The sequence below is a fragment of the Somniosus microcephalus genome, chromosome 5 (genome assembly GCF_052327205.1).
Source record: "Somniosus microcephalus isolate GS21.2 chromosome 5, FLI_Smic_1.0, whole genome shotgun sequence".
NCBI lineage: Eukaryota > Metazoa > Chordata > Chondrichthyes > Squaliformes > Somniosidae > Somniosus > Somniosus microcephalus.
Window position 1 is genome coordinate 72,649,911 of NC_140991.1, and position 22,710 is coordinate 72,672,620.

General features: G+C 39.6%; 1 protein-coding gene across 1 annotated transcript in view; it reads left to right on the forward strand.

Annotated features, from left to right (window-relative positions):
* LOC147117116 (dnaJ homolog subfamily C member 1-like) overlaps nucleotides 1–22,710 on the forward strand; it is a 107,259-nt gene that overhangs the window by 49,994 nt on the left and 34,555 nt on the right. The window contains exon 2 of the mRNA XM_085987807.1: nucleotides 15,226–15,345. Within this exon, the coding sequence (XP_085843933.1) occupies nucleotides 15,226–15,345 (120 nt within the window). The remainder of the gene's footprint in view (nucleotides 1–15,225; nucleotides 15,346–22,710) is intronic.

The window sequence follows — 22,710 nt, forward strand, 5'->3', positions numbered from 1 at the left end:
TATTTACAATCTATATTAATGACCTAGAAGGACCAAATGTAATGTATCCAAGTTTTCTGCTGATACAAAGCTAGGTGGGACAGTAAGCTGAGAGGAGAACAGAGTCTGCAAAGGAATATAGATAGACTAAGTGAATGGGCAGTAAGGTGGCTGATGGAGTATAATGTAGGGAAATGTGAGGTTATTCACTTTGGTAGGAAGAATAGAAAAACAGAATATTTTTTAAATGGTGAGAAACTTTTAAATGTTGGTGTTCAGAGAGATTCGGGTGTCCTCGTGCAAGAAACACAGAAATCTAGCATGCAGGTACAGCAAGCAATAAGGAAGGCAAATGGCATGTTGGCCTTTATTGTAAGGGGGTTGGAGTATAAGGGTAAGGAAAGTCTTGCTACAATTGCACAGGGCCTTGGTGAGACCACACCTGGAGTACTGTGCACAGTTTTGGTCTCCTTATCTAAGGAAGGATATATTTGCCTTGGAGGCAGTGCAACGAAGGTTCACTAGATTGATTCCTGGGCTGAGAGGGCTGTCCTATGATGAGAGATTGTGTAGAATGGGCCTATACTCTCTGGAGTTTAGAAGAATGAGACGTGATCTCATTGAAACATACAAGATTCTGAAGGGGATTGACAGGGTAGATGCTGAGAGTTGTTTCCCCTGGCTGGAGTGTCTAGAACTAGGGGGCATAGTCTCAGGATAAGGGGTAGGCCATTTAAGACTGAGATGAGTAGGAATTTCTTCCCTCAGAGGGTTGTGAAACTTTGGAATTCTCTGCCCCAGAGGGCTGTGCATGCTGAGTCTTTGAGTATATTTAAACCTGAGATAGATAGATTTTTGGACTCTAGGGGAATCAAGGGATATGGAGATCGGGCAGGAAAGTGAAGTTGAGGTAGATGATTAGCCATGATCTTATTGAATGGCGGAGCAGGCTCGAGGGGCCGTATGGCCTAATCCTGCTCTTATTTCTTATGTTCTGACTTGAATTTCTGAGCTGAAATTCTTAAGAGGGCAACGTTGTCTCTGCTTTAGAACGCCTTGTGAAAACTTGCATCTAGAAAACACTGGGAAATATGATATTTGTGAGATGTGCTGGAAACAGTGCTGAGGATGTTGTAGTTATTTTCTCGTGAGAAAGCTCTAGATTTTATTGCTATTTCTGGAATGCATTATAGTGAAAATGTGTCGGACTTCATTAAAGAGAAATTCCCTTTGTGATCTATTCCTTCATTAAAGACAAATGTATGTAAAATGGAAAATACATGTTTACACCAAAATGTTGAAGCACTTCACATAATTAAATCTTAATTCAAGACTTGGGTGTCTGTTTGATGGAATGCTGTCACTAAAGGTGGCTGTCACAAAAGAGAGTACTGAATAAAACAAACTGGGGGAAAAATGCTAACACTGTCATACAAGAATTTAGCTTCTGGGTGCAAAACTGATACTCCAATGAATAATAGATCAAAGCAATCAAATTTGACAGGAGTTGGCAAACAGGGTAAAGCCATTTTCTTTCACTTTAAATGTTGATGTTCTAAAGATAAGTCTGTATTCTAGAGAGGCATTAGATATAATTTACCATAAACCTAAAATGAATGCATTTCCTATTTGTCTTAAACTGTTTACCAAAGCTTTTGTTTTTAGATGCGTACCTTGAATCATTGTGTGATTTGAGGGGAGGTTTCTTTAAAAGAGAAAAACTCAAGGGAATGTAGTGACAATTAGGAGCATTAATACACATGTATAATGGAGTATTTATTTTAATCATGTTTCTGGATTTTCACCATTTGGTTATGTCTTATTCCAAAATGGTCATAAATCTGGTAAAATTTCACATTATATGCATGTCTTCTCATTAATTAATATCTAACTTTAGCTACCACGATATACAGGGTACATGGTATAATTAACTCACTTGTGCAACCATTGCTTAGCAAGTGTGATGTTTCATAGTATACAGCTGTGTTAATATAATTTTAGGCCACTTAAACCTGTGATAAATACACAAATTCAATTTAAATCTTGATCTTGTTCTGAAATGTATTTGATTTTTGCAACCCTGATAGAAGGAACTATAGGAACTATTCCCAATAATAAAAAAATTGATGTACCTATTTAATTGGATTACTGAAAATTGTTGAACACTAATAAAATAACCAGCGTTTGAAAATTATGTTCCTCTGGCGGTTTTGTTGATTTTAATAGTTAAAAAAACATACAATGGTATTTCCTCACTTCTATTTGAGCAGCATTTGGTGATATTTATCATTTCATATAGACCAAGTAGTTATCATTGTAATCAGTATTTAAAAATGTGTACTAGTCTTGGTATTCTAAAGCATTTATTGACATTTTTAATGATGTGAAGGTTGGTTTTGTGTTTTTTAAATGTTCTCACCTATTTCTCCACTTTCTCCTGAAGTTATTGACTCTTGCTGTGTTTTGATTCTGTCGGCACCAAGTTTCTCTTATTACCTTGCCCAATTGGTCATTATTCATGTGTGAACTTCATGACAGTGTCTCAGTATGCTTTTTGGCAATGGGGAGATCACAGCCAAGTCTGTCCCATCGAATCTCCACAAATGCACTTCCAGCAGGATGGTTTGAAAGTAACTGGGAACCATGGACATTATTTTTCTTCTCCCCTTCCTCCCTAACCCAGGATTTGCAGCATTCCTGCTGCCATCCTACTGAGATCAGCTGGTTTAGTGCAGAATGGGGATTAAATTTGAAATGTTTCTGGCTTTTACAACTCAGCTACTCAGTGAACTGGATTTTCCTTTTAAGGTTATTGTATGTTTTGTTTTTAGTTTTCCAAATATATTTGGAAAATTTTCAGTGTTGGAAGTTTCAGGGGCTTGATTCATACCACAAGACCTCCCAGATACAGTTGTGAATTATTTGTGGTTCTTTATATTCCAGTTCAGAGCACCAATCAAACTGTAGTTACTTGCCTACAAATGTATTTGTGATTCACCTGGCTTGTGAACTAATTAAATATAATTACATTTCTATTGCAGTTGTCAAGAATACATTTTCTAAATAACTAACAAATTACCCTGCAGGTACTGAAGTCTCTTAATGTTGGGCAGTCTTTTAACTGGGTTAATTGCTTTTTCGGGTAGTTGTATCATTTATCATTTCACAGGAACTACATTCATTTTGTGGAATTTACCAGGTTAAATTTATTAGTCAAACATGCATCAATATTTTCACTTGCTTAACTGCTCCTATGTACCTGTAGGCATTTAGTCAAATAGAAAGTCTATTTGCAAAGAGATAAACCTGTACTTCATTTAAAAATTGGTTTTCCGACTGGTTATTTGGCTAGTTTTTTAATCAAATTTTTAAATGCATGTAGAAAAGAGTAATTAGAGGGTGGTTTATGGCCCAGTATACTGCATGTTTGAGGTATGATTTTTTGCACTACGCCAACACCAGACTTCTTGTATGTAATGCTAAAGCAAAATACTGCGGATACTGGAAATCTGAAATAAAAACAGAAAATGCTGGAAATATTCAGCAGGGCTGGCAGCATCTGTGGAGAGAGAAAGAGTTATATAACAGAGTATATAATGCTATTGATTTCTCTGTTTGGCAAGAGTAGTGTGATCACTTGCAAGAGGTGTCCTAATGTTATGTAGCAGCTACAGTATGACTAAACTGCACAGCTGACTTGCTACACTGAAAGCATAAACCTTGCCAGCTTTAAATTTCAAAAATTAGAAATGATCTTGCTTTTTGCCCCTTTCGTAACATTAAACATGTCACTGGCAATTGGAGGCTGGTGAGCAGAGTGGTGTGTATTTTTTTTTAATGCATAGAAGGCAAAGCTTGATCTGATTTGAGAATAAGTAAATGCACCCATGGTTGCCAGCTAGCATTATGCTCAAACATACTGGATACTGCATGCTTGGTGCATCATGAATGGGGCATTAATAGTTCTAAAGTACGAGTAAACCTCATCAGTTTGTCAAATGTTATGTTGTTAGATCATTTGTTGGAGTTGGCCCTTGCATGAGTTAGCTTATATCGCACTATATAGCAGTGTCTAAAAGTCTGCAGGTTTACCCAAACAAATTGCTGCTTGCATAATGTGCCTCTACAAACTCAATTCAACAAGCACAAGTACTTTTTCAAGGCATTTCTTGGATTCTGTAATTAATAGCAGGAAGACACCGAAGTGTATGCGAGTGTATTTCTCATCTCCAATTTGTGTGAAAAGGTCTGAAGGCATAACATGGTGTTTGCCAGATTTTTAAAAAATGATAATTTTCTGTTGGCCTAATGGAAACATTATTAATTCTTGTGAATACAAATAAAACAACATTTGAAAGAAGTGCAGAATCCGTGGTGAGAGAAACAGAGTTCACGTTTCAGGTCTGTGACCCTTCATAAGATGTAACAGGTTTTAAGCAGGTGCAGAGGCAGGGGGAGGGGAGGAAGGAACTGAAGGAATAGCCTGTGCTAGGGTAGGAGGCAGGAGAGATTAAATGTTGCAAATGGGGATGGCAGCATCATCAACAGCCCCTGAAAAATGAGGGCAGGGTTATAGTCTGAAAATGTTGAACTCAATGTTGAGTCCAATGTTGAGGACAAAGGGATTAATTAAGAAGGGGAAAATAGAATATGAGAGTAAGCTTGCTGGGAAACATAAAAACTGACTGTAAAAGCTTTTATAGATATGTGAAGAGAAAAAGATTGGTGAAGTCAAACGTAGGTCCCTTGCAGTCCGAATCGGGAATTTATAATGGCAGACCAATTAAATACATATTTTGGTTCTGTCTTCACAAAGGAGGACACAAATAACCTCCCAGAGATGTTGGGGAACATAGGGTCTGATGAAGGGGAAGAACTGAAAGAAATCAGTATTTGTAAGGAAATGGTGTTAAGGAAATTGATGGGACTGAAGCCGGATAAATCCCCAGGGCCTGATAATCGACATCCTAGGGTACTTAAGGAAGTGGCCCGAGAAATAATAGATGCATTGCTGATCATCTTCCAACATTCGATGGAATCTGGAACAGTACCCATGGATTGGCGGGTAGCTAATGTTACCCCACTATTCAAAAAAGGTGGTAGGGAGAAAACGGGATATTACAGACCGGTAAGCCTGACATCGGTAGTGGGGGAAATGCTAGAGTCCATTATAAAGGATGTAATAGCTGAACACTTGGAAAACAGTGACAGGATCGGACAAAGTCAACATAGATTCACAAAAGGTAAATTGTGCTTGACTAATCTACTGGAATTTTTTGAGGATGTAACTGGTAAAATAGATAAGGGAGAACCAGTGGATGTGGTATATTTGGACTTTCAGAAGGCTTTCGATAAGGTCCTGCATAAGAGGTTAGCGTGTAAAGTTAAGGCACATGGGATTGGGGGCAAGGTACTGACTTGGATAGAAAACTGGTTGGCAGACAGAAAGCAAAGAGTTGGAATAAACGGGTCTTTTTCCGAGTGGCAGGCAGTGACTAGTGGGGTACCGCAGGGATCGGTCCTTGGACCCCAGCTATTCACAATATATATTAATGATCTAGACGAGGGAACTAGATGTAATATCTCCAAATTTGCAGACGACACAAAGCTGGGTGGGCGTGTGCGCTGTGAGGAGGATGCCGAGAAACTCCAGGATGATTTGGACAGGTTGGGTGATTGGGCAGAAGCATGGCCGATGCAATATAACGTGGATAAATGTGAGGTTATCCACTTTGGTGGCAAAAACAGGAAGGCAGATTATTATCTGAATGGCAATAGATTGGGCGAAGGGGAAGTGCAACGAGACCTGGGTGTCCTTGTGCACCAGCCGCTGAAGGTAAGCATGCAGGTGCAGCAGGCGGTTAAGAAGGCAAATGGTATGTTGGCCTTTGTAGCGAGAAGCTTTGAGGACAGGAACAAGGATGTCTTGCTGCAGTTGTACAGGGCCTTGGTGAGACCACATCTGGAGTATTGTGTGCAGTTTTGGTCGCCTTATCTGAGGAAGGATGTTCTTGCCATGGAAGGAGTTCAGCGACGATTCACCAGGCTGATACCTGGGATGGCAGGTATGACGTATGAGGAGAGATTGGGTCGATTGGGCTTATACTCGCTGGAGTTTAGAAGAATGAGAGGGGATCTCATTGAAACTTATAAAATTCTGACAGGACTGGACAGACTAGATGCAGGAAGGATGTTCCCGATGGTCGGGGAATCCAGAACCAGGGGTCACAGCCTAAGGATAAAGGGTATGCCATTTAGGACAGAAATGAGGAATTTCTTCACCCAGAGAGTGGTGAACCTGTGGAATTCTCTACCACAGAAGGCAGTAGAGGCCAATTCATTAAATATATTCAAGAAGGAGTTAGATATATTTCTTAAGGCTAAAGGGATCAAGGGGTATGGGGAGAAAGCAGGGACCAGGTACTGAATTTGGATGATCAGCCATGATCACATTGAATGGCGGAGCAGGCTCGAGAGGCCGAATGGCCTACTCCCGCTCCTATCTTCGATGTTTCTATGTCCAGAAGGCTGTAAAGTGCCTAACCGAAAGATGAGGTGCTGTTCCTTGAGCTTACGTTGAGCTTCATTGGAACAGTGTAAGAGGCCAAGGACAGAGGTCAGAGTGGGAGTGGAGCGGAGAATTAAAGTGACAGGCGACCGGAAGCTTGGGTCACCCTTACGGACTGAACGGAGGTGTTCCGCAAAGCGGTCGTCCAATCTGCGTTTGCTCTCCCCAATGTAGAGGAGACCGCATCGTGAGCAGCGAATACAGTATACTAAATTGCAAGATGTACAATTAAATCGCTGTTTCACCTGGAAGGGGTGTTTGGGGCCCTGGACAGTGGGAAGGGAGGAGGTAAAAAGGCATGTGTTGCATCTCCTGAGCTCGCACTGGAAGGTGCAAGGGGAAGGGCTGTTGGGGGTGATTGAGGAGTGGACCAGGATGTCGCGGAGGGAGCAGTCCCTTCAGAATGCTGAAAGGGGAGATGAGGGGACAATGCGTTTGGTGGTGGAATCACTGGAGGTGGCAGAAATGGCGGAGTATGATCCGTTGAATGTGGAGGCTGGTGCGTTGAAAGGTGAGGGGAACCCGATCGTGATTCCGGGAGGGAGGGGAAGGGGTGATAGCAGAAGTGCGAGAACCTTTTTCCAGTTCTGATGAAGGGTCACAGACCTGAAACGTTAACTCTGTTTCTCTCTCCACGGATGCTGCCTGGCCTGCTGAGTGCTTCCAGCATTTTCTGTTATTTCAGATTTCCAGCATCTGCAGTATTTTGCTATTGTATTTGAAAGAAGTGCCTTTTATTAAAAAAAAACAAGAAATAGGGTTGCGCCATTTACATATATATATATGTTGGTGGGAGATGGAGGCTGGCAGCTGTTGCTGAACAAGAAATGCGTGAAGCACCTCGGAAAGTTTCACTGTTAACAGAGCTATATGAATATAAGTTGTTATGAAAATGGTCACCTTAAGCAGGAGATCAGCCATCTTGGGAATTTTTATACTTATGTAGGGATCATTGTAGGATCCCACCTTGGAATTATTCCTTTTAAATGACCTCACAAATGCTGGTGGTTCAAAGCAGTAATAATACTTTTTTTAAATCTCTGGGGGGAAAAAATCCAGATTTTGCTTTGAAAAGGAAAAATTTGGGTGATCGTTTTATTTCTGTGCTGCTCATCATTTGAGCCGATCAGTAATGATTGTATAAGACTTTAACTTGATTTCTATGTACATACCTATGAAATAAATGCTGTTCCCTACATCATTCATTTTCAAATTATTTTAACTTTTTTTTAACTTTACACATATGGTTAATATATTTAAATCACTGACCTGTACTCGTCACCCTTGCTTTCTGGGCCCTGATTGTCTGGAACTAGAGGCAAAGAGTGGAGGTGAACACCATAATTATACTAACAACGCACTATTGTGACAGATATGTGCCTGAAAGAAGTCTTAAAAACAGTGAGTGATGAGGAATGGTTTTATAGGTAGGTTGTTTCAGCTCCTATCTAAAATGAGGGAAAATATTGTTATGGGAGCACTGTGGCTTTAAAACAAAATATGTTTGTGACAGGAATAGGCCATTCACTCCCTGAGCTTGTTTCCGCCACTCAGTTAGATCATGGCTGATCTGTATCTTAACTCCATCTACCCGTCTTGATTCCGTAACCCTTATACCCTTATGTAGTGTATGTACCTTTAAGAGGAGAACTACTTTTACAGCTCCTGTATACTGTAGTACCGGCAGTGACCACACCTGTGTTATAAACCCTGAGTAGGGATCTGTACCGTTAGTTTTTAGACTACCCCCATCCAGTAAACACCTGTTGATTGTTAATCTGCAGTCTCTGTCTATTCATTGAAGAACACCATACCTTAAGATTCACGGATTTAACACCTTACCTAACAATCTAGCAGTCTCAGTTTTTAAATTTTCCAATTGACCTAGCCTCAACAGCTTTTTGGGGGGGGAAGAGTTCTGATTTCAATTACCCTTTGTGAAGAATTGCTTCCTGACATCATCCCTGAATGGCCTAGCTCTAATTTTAAGATTGTGCCCCCTTGTTTGGAACTCACCCACCCCACCAGAGGAAATACTTCCTTTCTATCTACCCTATCAACTCCTTTTAATCATCTTAAACAACTCGGTTAGATCACCTCTTAATCTTCTATATTCAAGGGAATACAACCCTAGTCTCTGCAACCTATTCTCATAATTTAACCCTTTTAGCCTAGGTTTCATTCTGGTGAATCTGCACGGCACTCACTGAAGGCCATTATATCCTACTGAAGGCCATTATATCCTTCCTAAGGTCCGCTGCCCAGAACACAATGCAGTGCTCCAGGTGGGATCTAACCAGAGCTCTGTACAGCTATAGCATCACTTCCACCCCATTGTATTCCAGCCCTCTTAAGATAAAGGCCAACATTCCATTAGCCTTTTTATTTATTTTTTGTACCTGTCCCCTAGCATTTAGCGATTTCTGTACTTGGATCCCTAAATCACTCTGCTCATTCACAGTTCCTAGCTTCTCGCCATTTAGAGAATCTATCTTGTTTAGGTCCAAAGTAGGTGACCTCACACTTTATTGCATTGAGCTCCATCTGCCACGGTTTTGCCCACTCTCAATCTATCAGTGTCCCTTTGCAACTTGGATATACGCTCTCTATTCCTTCATCCAAGCCATTTATAAATATAGTAAATCTGTGGCCCCAGTAGAGGTCCCTGGGGGACACTACTCGTCACATCCTGCCAATTTGAGTACATACCCATTATCCCTGTCCTCTGTCTCCTTCCTCCGAAGCAATTCCTATCCAAGCCAATAGGTTGCCTCTAATTCCATGCGCTCTCATTTTTGTTAAGTCTCTTATGTGGAACCTTGTCGAATGCCTTCTGTATGTCTATATAAATTATATCCATAGACACTCACTTATCGACCATGTTCGTTACCTCCTCAACATTTAGGTTCATTAGACACGACTTACCTTTTGCAAATCCATGTTAGCTCTCTCTGATCACCTCATTTGTTCAAATGCTCACTCACACTATCCCTAATAACAGATTCTAGTAACTTCCCCCAAACTGACGTTGGACTAATAGGGCTATAATTTGCCAGTTTATCTCTCTTGCCATTCTTAAATAGTGGAGTGATGTTTAGCATTGAGTCCGGCAGAGTGGTCAAATATGTGCTAATGGGGAATACCATCTTGAAACTCTAGAGAAAAATACTCTACTTTCTAAACTACTGTTATTTGAACAACTGGATGAATCTTTTTCTACACCAGAGCAAACCTTTCGTTAATCACCAATATTTTTCAGCCCATTTGCACATCACAAGGATTATGCAGATTTGACTTAGTAAACTACAGAACGCACAATATAAATGCAATCAGAAAATCCTTGGCAAAAAGTGTGTGCTAGTTTTTATTTTGGATCATGCAATTGCCCTGTTTGTGTGCTGTAACATTCTATGACAATAATTTCAATATTTGTATTTAGGAGACCAATTAGCATTTTGCCTTTAGAATATAACTAGTGATCGTTGGTAATCCAATACAAGCTGCAGTGCGAATCAATTTGCAGTGTATAATGTTGAACAATAAAGCAGTGAAAAATATGATTTTTATTCTAGGTCAGCATCAATTACTGCCTTTTTTACTGCTCTAAATTCTGCCTCTTGAAACCCTCATCTGTAATCTATATAGTAGTTAGTGGTGGAGTTGGCACAGTGGTAGCACTCTTGCTCTGAGTCAGAAGGCTGTGGGTTCAAGCCGCACTCCAGGTCTTCAGCATATAACACAAAAACAAAATACTGCGGATACTGGAAATCTGAAATAAGAACAGAAAATGCTGGAAATACTCAGCAGGCCAGGCAGCATCTGTGGAGAGAGAAAAACCGAGTTAACGTTTCAGGTCGATGACCTTTTGTCAGAACTGACGAAAGCTCATCAACCTGAAACGTTAATTCTGTTTCTCTCTTCGCAGATGCTGCTTGACCTGCTGAGTATTTCCAGCATTTTCTATCTTCACCAAATCTAGGCTAACACTTCAATGCAGTACTGAGGGCGCTCTGCATTGTCGGAGGTGCCACCTTTTAGGTAGGACGTTAAACTCCATCTGCCCCCTCAAGTGGCTGAAAAATCTGGATGACTGAAAGGAGAACGGGAGTTTTTCTGGTGTCCTGACCAATATTTATGCCTCAACCAACATCACCAAAAACATTGCTGCGTTTGCTTATCAAACCACAGTGACTACACTTCAAAAGTAATTTGTTGGCTGTAGAGCACTTTGGGGTATCCTGAAATGTGAAAAGAGCTATGCAAAAGCAAGTTTGTTTTTGATGCTTTATTTACTCATTTATTTTTCTATCTTCGCTCTTGCTCTCCTTGAAGACATTAATTCTTCAGGGGTAGAGTTCCATAGCATCTGTAGCCCTTCCAGAACCTGCTGAAGTTGGGCTTTAGAGTGAGTGTTGTCTGCTTATTTGAGCACAGGGTGAGGGCGTGTTATAGCATAACTGAATCCCATCACGTGTACAGAAAAGATTGCTGTCTTGTGGTCAGGAGCGGGAGCAGGAGCAGTGGCTGATTTTCTTTTTAACCTTCCCAATCCAGGAGCAACGGTCATTGTCGAACTAGTACATTCACTTCAGCTTGAATGTAGTGAAAATAGAGACAGCTGTCAGTGTGGTACTGGATCCAGTTGGTATGGTTCCAGTATGCATAGTGAGAATTGAGATTAGTAATCGTCCTGCAATATTATGCACTTTTTGAAATAATCCCATTGTTGAAATTATTGGCAGGCTCCTGCAAAGAAGTATATGTGGGCTCTTTCTATATTTTGAGCACCTAATGAACTTGTGTTTATTTAGTTGAATGTGTACAGCAGCTGCTTGATCTAAGGTATACAGTTTCCACAAATGTTTTTATGATCAATTTTTCTGTTATCCTTTAATGTTTTTCATTTTTGTCTCAATCTGTTTTTAAGGCCCATTGGGACTCCCTGTGGCTACAGACCTTATAGACTCTCGGATCCTGATTTTATTGAGTAATACTAATCCTTTGAGTACCAAATTTAATTTGAAACTTGCAATATATAAACTTTCACTGGTCTGAGAAGTTTAAGAGCCAAATATTCTGAAAGTTTTTTTTTAAAAAGGAAACAAAATATTTTAAATATTGTCTGAAAAACCAAATAAGCTGGTCAGTATTCTAAGATATACTACAGTATATTAAGATCAAGTTTAAAATAGTTCTTATCATCTTTAAGTATCAGTCTCTAAAACCAAAACATTCAGTCTCTAAAACCAAAACATTATCAATAATATATATGGTTTATTAAAAATAGTTTAAATAAGTAAAATGTAATTTTCCTAATGGGGTAAACAGTATCTTCTGTATGCCACCTACAAAATGTTTCAAATAGAGGAGGGGTAACAGACCTATGCAGTATATAAAGCAAGACCGTGCTGCTTTTATGAATTGGTGTTTTATTTTAAATTGCCTAAATGCAATAAGTAATGCATTTTAATATGGCCGAGGCATTTGTAGTGAATGTAAATCTCTAGCCTCCATCAGTGCAAAGATTGTGTTCTGGAAACATTTAATTGGGTTTAGGTCACATATCTGAGCAGGCTACTGTCGCATTAGAATGCAAACGTAGTAATGACAGCTGTCTCCTCGCCATGTGGCATCTGCCATTACTTTGATGTACTGCAGGGATGGATTTTTGGGTCTTGGTTCCAAAAAAAATTGGGAGACGCATGGTTTTCAACAACAAAACAGCATGCTTATGCTTCCAGTTGACCGTAATAGCTATGCTTGGTTCAGTGCTAAATGAGGGAGAATCTGCTCATGCAATTAACACCTTGAAAACTTATTTAACTCCTGATTTTAAGGAGTTTGTGCTGCAGTATTCATTCTTTCTGTCTGGAGACACAGTTGGCTGTTTCTGTGGAATTTTTAATTAATCACTTAGGACGGGTTGCAGCCATTATGGCTCAGCAGCACATTGTGTCGGTCCTTGGTTAACTTGTTACTTGGTAGTTGTGATTTTAAAGAACCCTCTCAGTATGTCACAACATTCTGGTTCTATTTTAGCTAGCTTTAAATATTGATTTTTGGGGGGGCGGGCGGGGGGGGGGGGGGATGGGCGGGCGGGTGGCAGCAGGGAATCATTTTTACCTTTTAGGAATGAAACTATATTTGCTAAAATTCCAGTTAAATTGCTGTTTGTTTTTAATCAATTCCCAGAATGTAATGCAAGCATGAAATGTAGCTTTTACAAAGCTAATTAATTGATGGTGCTCACACTAATTTAAGCTAAAGGCATTCAACATCTATTTTGATGAAATGCAAATATAGTTTGTGCTGGTGAAAGGCCTATACAACTTGACCCGATTGTTCAGGTTCCGTTTGATATATTAACTAATAATTCTGAAATGCCACTCTTGAGTTGGAATCTTTTAATTAGCTATAATATTACAAATGTAATGGCCTGCTTGCCAATAGGCAATTTTCTGCCATTTATTAATGTGTAGTAGACACTGGCAATTGTAAAATTATTGAAATGTTGTACATCTGCTTAAAATGGGAATTTTTGCTAATTAAAATTGGTTTTGTGGTAGTATACGTTGCTTCGGATATAAGGGGATCATGGAACATGCATTACTTTGGCTAAAATATAGTAGAACATAGCATATAAGAATGCTAGTATGGACTGTAGGAATGGCAATATCTGTACCACTTTATAATTGCTAAAGATTACAAAACTGATTTTGTATTTTAGTAGCAGGTAAGGAACACTAGCTTGAAAATTGTTTCAATTGGTTTATTGCTGCAACAACCTGAAAAAGCTAACTGACCAATTTATGTTAGATTTTGATTAACATGCTTTGAAAGTGCTTCAGCTAAGAATTAATGTACTGAGATCTTTGATTGCAACAGAAACCCTCAAATTTGATGCTTGTTTAAAGCCACTCATAACGACTAACTTGAAATTCAGCTGTTATAAACATGCCTGCTTTGAATTCCTGCTCCACTCTGGCCCCACTTTGCATTGAGCACATGTGCTGGAGTGTAATTTGATACTGTGTGATATGACCTGAGTTTGGGGCAAAGGTGCAGTGTAAACATTAGAGAGATCGAATTCAGTTCATATCAATGCAATTCAAATATAATCTGAGCAGCAGTGCAAACCGGGTAAGGGTTAACCTGATAAAAATGAAACTACAGTATTTAATGTTATGGAATAAAGACAAAATCTTTTAAAGAATTGTAGCTGTTATTCAAAATATCAATGAACAGCTGTAGAATGACTTGAACCTTTCAGAAAAAACCCTCAGGTCAAAATTTTGTTTAAATGTGATTGTCACAGTTTTCTAATGACTTTAAGAGCTGCATATTTTGTGCAGCATTACTTCAATTCTTTGTTAACTTTCCTCAAAAGTTTGAAGATTTGGAAATACATTTACAGTGCATTTTTGGACATCATTTGTGAACTGTTAGAAACTATAATTTTATACAGTTATTCTGTAAAAAAAAAAGGATCATCAAGTTTTTGGTTCTAATATGGTTTCTTAATTTAAAAAAAAAAAAATCTGAATTGTGGGTGGCTTTACAACGCTGCGTACATGATTCTAAGATAACTGTAGAATAGTTTAGTGATTGTATCCAGGAGACTTTTTCAGAATCTTATCCCCAATTCACATGTACTGTTTTTATCAATTTTAAAGTAAAATTTTGAAGTGGCTAAGAATTACTCCACAAAGACTTCTGTTCTTGTTACATGCTTTCAACCGGGAAAGTTATTGAATTCAGTTATTTAAAAAAAAATTGCTTTAATTGTTACTGTTTAAGGCATAATCATAGATATTTCTGAAAATAGGTGTGGTTAAGCTAAATTATTGTAACAATTTTTTTAGGAGGAAAAAGACTTCTAATATAGAGGAAGAAGTGAAAGAGCCAAAACATTGATTGCATTTTGGCAATTGTTTACTGGGTTTAAGTGGCAGGTCATATTTATGCCCACTTATCTGCTTCAGGGAACATTCTTGATAGCAGCAGTACAGAACCCACTGAATAACATAGTTTGCTTTGCAAATTAATGCAAATGGCTAGGCCTGTCGAGAAACCCTTTACAGGGTAGTGCGCTTTGATTATGACTGAAGTTGCCATTTGGACATGGTGAAAGGAGCATGTTTGAACCATTGATTAGGGGCAGCAGTGAAAAAGTCAGGAAGGCCCCGTTAAGCTTGCAGTGCAGCAGGCGGATGTCAGTGTGGTTTGAGCACAGTGGGAGAATGACAGGGAGGATTAGTGTCAGCAAGAGGCTTTGCGGTAGCTGTGGAGATGGTCCCTAGGGTCACTCACCTCTGTGACTGCACTCTGCACTGACGGCTTAGTAATACAAACCCCATGATGCATGGTTGTTCATTACTAGGGTCAGAGATTATTATATATAAAGTATTTATATCTTCAGGGATTAATTTTTTAACATTCTATTGGTGATGTTTCATGATGGATTTTTTTTAAACTCAAAATCTGCACGTGCTGATTTACCAAGCTTAAATGTTTTATTTTTTTGTATGATACTAATTCTTAAGATAGTATTTTTGCATTGGGCTATTTGTGTAAATAAAGTATCTTTAGAAACAGCTTCTGTTTCTGTCATGTTTTTTGAAGGGTTTAATTCATTTTATGACTTTTTTTCCCCCCTGTTATTTTGGACATTATTACAGGCACCTGAGTGGACAGAAGAGGACCTCAGCCAGCTGACGAGAAGTATGGTTAAGTTCCCAGGGGGTACTCCAGGTCGATGGGAAAAGATTGCTCACGAATTGGGTCGATCAGTGGCAGATGTGAGTCACTTGGATTTGCATTGTATGTTGAGTGACAAAACTGAACAAGACAGGCAGTGTAAGGGCAGCATAGATAGGGTTAGACACTGTCTTGGGGAAAAAAAACTGCAGTACTTTTAGGACCTGGAAGTGAACCATTAACTAACTAAGCAAGAAGCAGATGTGTAGGAGTTCCAATCACTGAATCAACAGCTGTAATTGATCAGTTGTACAACGATTCTGGTACTTGGAGGTTTGGGCTACCGTAATGTGATCACAGGAAGACAATACCATAGTACAAAACTATGCAGTGAGCCCCTTTTGAGCTGTGAAAGGATATTTTTACATTGGGTTAGGAAGATAGTTTATATTTTTAAGGCATCCAGACAGAATAATATAATTACAGATCTGCAAGATTCAACAGATGTTTTTCATAGATCGTGAATTTTAAAAATTATTTTGTTAAAAAACAAAGCACTGATGTCTGCTGTTGAAACCACACATTATAAATTCCATTTATTAAGCAGCGAATATATGAAAATCTAATGATCATCAAAATTATTTCTTGGTATGTTACTATTTTTGAGTTTTTTTTAACAAGTTCTGCAAACTGAAGGTTCAAATTGATTGTGCTGGGCTCCTTCAGTACATTAAGTTCAAATAAACAAGCCGATTAAAAAGTTGACAGAGAATTGCAGATTTCTGTATTCTTGATCACGTCACACATTTAGTACTGAAAACTTTGCTGCATGTGAGGATGCTCTGTCGCAACCTCCTTGGTTTTTAAATAAAACTTGTATTTAACTGTTGTATCAACACTTCCCCATTCCTGAATATAGATTGTAAGCTTAAAAGATTATAGCAGATCTCGTACAAAAGTAAAAATTGCTACTTGTTCAAATTTTCCACATATGCTATTTTGTAGTTTGTTGGTGAGACAGTAGCTTTTGCATATGCTATGATTGAAATTTGCAATCTGTAATTGGGAATGAGGCATCTAGAGTGAGTGAAGGGGGTGGTATTGCTCTTAGAAGAACCTTTTATTAAGCAGCTGCTACATATATATTTGTCAGTTTATCTTTAATTGTAATGTACTAAATTAAGCACTATAATTAATTGCTAACAGAGAGCAATTCAGTTCTGAGAAACTTTGTTCTAATTATAAAATATAGAAATTATAAAAACAATTGCCTCTCCCACAGCACTACTCTCAGCAAGTTGGAGAATGCTGCTTTATAAGGACGGGACTGTCTCACCCTGTAACACGCAATGTCCTTTCTCTTTGTTGCTGGGCTTCTTATCTATTAAATTGCGTTTCATTGGTTCAAATTTCATTCTTTAAATACAATTAGCTATTATTATCACACAGATTTTGCATGGGTCATGCTTTTGTGTGACTGAATTGCTAGATACAAGACTTTTAAATATAGATAGATGAATTATGTCCATTCCTGATTTGGTTTTAAAAGTAAAGATTGAGAGAGTACTAAACGATGCTATATATTTTTCTAAAACATGCATTCTCTGCAGTTCCATGAGCATGGTATCACAGGGACACTAACCTTTTTGTACATATTTTCTCCTCTCCTGCTTTGAGATTTTGCATGGATATGATTCCAGTGGCATTGGTGACCCTAAAGTTTCTTGGCAACTGACCTGATCTTGTCCTTACCTAATGTCCATTGTGCATTTCAGGGTTGCCGGCTAGCAGTTGAAGTTGAGAATTTTTTTTCTTTCCTGCAATCAAGGGTCCTGAGACTGAAGCAGTATCCTAACTGCCACCTTGGCTCAGATCATCTAACTCATCACAGAGCAGGGATTGAACCATAGATGTTCTAGGTCTATATGGTTCAGCTACTTAGTGGATAAGCTTGTTAGAACAGGTCCACTTTTGTTATGAATGAACCTTAACTTTGAATGTAGTAGTACTCTGAATAAATTAACTAAGTTAAATAATGAAAACTTCATATCTTTCTAAAACTGTGAAGTCTACTGGTATGACTAGAATTTGTTTTCTTGTTGAGAAATCAAAGTGGATGAGCTACCGACCCCATATCCTCTCTAGCACCAAGATTGCTTACTTCCACTTCCGTAATATCACCTCTCTCCGCCCTTGCCTCAGCCCATCTGCTGTTGAAACCCTCATCCATGATTTTGTCACCTCCAGACTCCCATTCCAGTGCTCTCCTGGCCAGCCTCCCATCTTCCAGCCTCTCCAACTTCAGCGCAACCAAAACTCTGCTGTCCGTATCCCAACATGCACCAAGTCCCATTCACCCATCAACCCTGTGTTTTGCTGACCGACATTGGCTCTCAGTCCTCTGAGGACTCTGTGTTCCTCCAATTCTGGCATCTTGTGCATCCCTGATTTCCTTGCCCCACCATTGGCGCCGTGCCTTCAGCTGTCTAAGCTCTGGAATTCCTGCCCTAAACCTCTGTCTCTCTACCTCTCTCTACTCTTTTAAGATGTTCCTTAAAACCTACCTCTTCTGTGAAGCACCTTGGGACGTTTTGCTACGTTAAAGGCACAATACAAATGCAAGTTGTTACATAGAAACATAGAAGATAGGAGCAGGAGTAGGCCATTCGCCCCCTCAAGCCTGCTCCGCCATTCAATGAGATCATGGCTGATCATCCAAACTCAGTACCCTGTTCCTGCCTTCTCTCCATATCCCTTGATCCCTTTAGCCTTAAGAAATATATCCAACTCCTTCTTGAATATATTTAATGAATTGGCCTCTACTGCCTTCTTTGGCAGAGAATTCCACAGGTTCACCACTCTCTGGGTGAAGAAATTCCTCCTCATCTCTGTCCTAAATGGCTTACCCCTTATCCTTAGACTGTGACCCCTGGTTCTGGACTCCCCGGCCATCGGGAACATCCAGCATCTAGTCTGTCTAGTCCTGTTAGAATTTTATAAGTTTCGATGAGATCCCCTCTCATTCTTCTAAACTCCAGCGAGTATAAGCCCAATTGACCCAATCTCTCCTCATACGTCATTCCTGCCATCCCAGGCATCAGTCTGGTGAATCTTCGCTGCACTCCTTCCATGGCAAGAACATCCTTCCTCAGAAAAGGTGACCAAAACTGCACACAATACTTAAGATGTGGCCTCACCAAGGCCCTGTACAACTGCAGCAAGACATCCTTGTTCCTGTACGCAAGCCCCCTTGCTACGAAGGCCAACATACCATTTGCCTTCTTAACCGCCTGCTGCACCTGCATGCTTACTTTCAGCGACTGGTGCACAAGGATGCCCAGGTCTCGTTGCACTTCCCCTTCTCCCAATCTATTGCCATTTAGCTAATAATCTGCCGCCTTGTTTTTGACAGCAAAGTGGATAACCTCGCATTTATCCACGTTATATTGCATCTGCCATGCTTCTGCCCACTCACTCAACCTGTCCAAATTATACTGGAGTTTCTCGGCATCCTCCTCACAGCACACACGCCCACCCAGCTTTGTGTTGTCTGCAAACTTGGAGATATTACATCTAGTTCCCTCGTCCAGATCATTAATATATATTGTGAATAGCTGGGGTCCAAGGACCGATCCCTGCGATACCCCACTAGTCACTGCCTGCCACTCGGAAAAAGAGCCGTTTATTCCAACTCTTTGCTTTCTGTCTGACAACCAGTTCTCTATCCAAGTCAATACCTTGCCCCCAATCCCATGTGTCTTAATTTTACACGCTAATCTCTTATGTTTGTTGTTGTTGAAGGGCCAAAACTAATTTTGCAGGCATGACAAAGTGGAAAGAAGGCACAGTAGATTTAGTAGCAGTGACTGGGCAGTGCCAAGCTGGTTTTTAGGAGCCTGAAAATTGTTGGAAGAAGGAAAAATTGAGGGAGGTGAAGAACACAGTTTTGAGGGCTTGGTAAAGAGTAAGCTTAGTGTAGGAGACCGAAGTTAATTTTTATTTTGGCACAGTGAGAATATAGGGAGGTGGAAGAGTATGCAGGCAGTGTATTTGGAGCTTTGAAGCAACAAGAGGTAAGTTCAGAGAAGTACTGATTTATAGTGGTTTTAATAAAATCGAGAAAGACCAAAAAGTTGAAAGCGTGAGGAAAGACTGGATGCTGGAAGTTAATTCTTGCTTTTCACTATTTCTAAACAACTGGATAATTACATTTATGCATGGATTGTTATCCATTTTACTTCTCCATTACACATTCTACTGTCTGAAAAGACTTTAGATATGCAAAAGTGCTTCCTGGAAGGAAAAAATGGCCCACTTTACTCGAGCAGTCTATTTCTTCCCTCAACAACAAATTGCATTTATATAGCACATTTAATGTAACAAAAATGTCCAAAGGAGCTTCATTAAAAAGTAATGCAAATAGATGCAGAGCCAGGAAAGAAGAGATAAGGAATTTCAAGAAGGAAGGAAGGTTCAGAGGGGCTTAGGGAGGCAGTGCCAGTAAGTCTGAGATGCTGAAGGCTCTGCCATCAGTGGTGGGTTGAAGGGAAAGTGGGTACAAAGGAGGCTGGAGTCAGGGAACATATCATTTGAGATGGGACACAGGGCTGGAGCAGAGTGCAGAGATAGGGTGAAGCAAGCATATTTATAGATGAGGATAAGGATTTTTGAATTAAGTGTATTGGAGGATAGGTTGTCAGCATAAGGTCAGTGAAGATGGAGGTGATGGACAAGGGAGATTTAGTGTGGTACAGGATATGTGCAGTGGAGTTTTGAGGGTGAAAGGTGGGAGGTATATTTAAGGGTTTTAGCTGTGGAAGAGCTGAATTGGGGTGGAGGGGGACAGTATAGCAGAGCTCTTGGTGCTGGAGGGGATGTGGGATTTAAAGCTCAGCTCGGAGTCAACAGGATACAAAGATCAAAACACTCAACTCGCCTAGTTCATTTGTAGTCCGTAGTAAAATATTTGTACTAGTTTTATTTATCTGGTTGTGTAAATACCAGAAATGTGTTTAATTTGTAACATTCACCTTACAACTGGTTGTTTAATCCAAACCATGACTCTAATGAGCATAATTACCAAAGCTTTGACCAGCTATTTAGTAGTGTAGGCTGTTGACAAAGAATTAGTATTCAGACATGAAGTAAAAGATGTCAGAAATATAATGAATCATTTAGTGTGGCTTTGACGTGTGGTATTCATTTGATTGTTTTCATCAGCTTTTCACTTAAACCAGTTTGTTTCTCCAGTCAGAGCTCCCAGTGGCTGACCTGGTTACCTGTACCAGCGTTCTCTTTGTGCCTTCCCACATCTGTTCTTTGACCCATTTTCTGAGCTGTGTTTGTAGCTTCAGGCTTAGTTCTCGTTCCTGTCCCACTATTGCTTGTACTGTGGTGTGTGACAAACATCTGACCTATTATTCTTCAGGAAAAAAAACCATGAATTTAACTATCTGCCAGGCTGACCAGACCGTAATGTGATTATTAACTACCGGAGTGCTAAATTAAAGGCAGGGAGAGCTTAAATGACTTATTTGTAAAGTAATATCATTCATTCAACTCTGAGCATGTAAACTGATTCCGTTTCCCTCTGCGGTCACTAATCTCTTGTATTCAGGCCTTGATAGCAAGCTGATAAGGGATTTACTGTCTATATGGATAAGAGACTCAGGTAGGAAACAAAACAACAGACAGGTGGGCTGATGTTAGCAGACCTTTCTAATTAGTGTGGAGCCTGACAGCATGTGGCAAAAGGACTGAAGTTATACAAGCTGTCCCATGTGTCTTTAAAAAAAATGAGGAAATGATTAACAGGCTTTGTACCGAACAGGTTGGAAAACACTGATTTCTTTTCACATGCATATAAAAGCACATGAATCAAAGAAAATATTACTGTCTAAAATGTTATCATTTAACAGCTACAGTATAGTCAATGAACCTTGAGTGATTGACAAGACGTAGAAAATTGCAGGCAAGCTTAGGACTGCTGAGTTATTTAACTGGAATTAACACGATAGATGTATGTATGGAGAAAAAGAAATCACTAACAAGCAGAGTTGACCAGTAAATGCTTTTTAGACACTTTTTTATGTTAGTCATTCTGTAATGACTTTTATGTGTCAGATTTTTTGTAAAAGATAAGGTGACTAAATAGGCCAGTATAAGGTTGGAATGCAGAAAAAGAGTGTGCATTCATCAATGTCATGTTGCAGTTTTACAGAAAGGGAGCTCATTCAAAATTAATCTTCTGAGTACAGTGTCCGTTGAGGTTTAAAAATATACTATTTGACAGCTGCATAGATTTTTGTAAATTTTTGAATGTTTTACATTGGAGGAATTTATGCGTATTTCTTTAATTTACTGTAATGTGAAGCATTTTATGGTCTCGCTTAAATTGCTGTCGAAGCTGTTCAGACTTGAAAACTTGGTAGAACAGGACTTGGTAGTTTTAAAACTTTAGCAGCATGTGAAACAAGCATGTCCCCCCCCCTCTCTCGATTTCCACCCCACCCCCCCCCCCCCCCACCAAAAAAAACTTGGTTAACATTTACACCTTCAGTCAGTGATTGATATTGACACAGACTGGAAAAGGTCACATTGTTCTTACTGCTTCTCAGTGATCACAGAAATTATTTAAAGAGTAATGTATCATCTATATCTAACTTTTGCATGTTTCTGTAACACATTGGGGCAGTAATTCCTCACCAAACGCGTGAGTACGGAAGGGGTACTCACGCGTCTGGCTGGAGGAAATGCTGGTTTTCAGCATGCACAGCGCATGCGCTGAAAACCGGCATTTCCTTTCCTCTCTCACCCAAGAGGTGAAGAGGCTAGCGCGTGCGCTGTAGGGGGCAGCACGTGCGTCTTGGATTTCCTCTGTTTTGGGGGATTTGCGCATGTCTCAAGGCCTCCGGTCTTTACGCTTGTAAAAAGCACACGTAAGTATTTATTTTTACAGGTAAGTGGTGTTTTGGTGTAATTTAGAAAAAAAATTTCCACAGGTTTATTATTTTAAAGAATCTACAATAAGGTAAGTTTAGTTTTAGACCCTTTTTATTAAAAATTTATTTATAATAAAAAAAAAATGATTGTTTAAATTATTTTTTAAAACTTATTTATACTTAATTTAATGATTGGGATGTTTTTTAAATTTTTATTTAAAGTTTAAATAGTGTTTTGGGCCCCCGTAGTTTTCATGAGTTTGACAGTTCTTACTCTCAAACTCATGAATGAACCTTCCCCTCCCCTGATTGGTTGTACAGTGCTCACCTGATCCCAGCCGGCACATCGCACTAACTACGCCGCTGGATCAGGTAAGCACTGCGTGCTGACATCTGAACCGGGCCTGTCACAGGAAATGCAAGCAGGCCCGGGCTTCAGATGTCAGCGCGCAGGGTGAGTGCAGATCGGGGGCTTGCACGCGCGGCAAGCCCCCGACACCAAGTTCTGGGCCAATGACTTTAAAC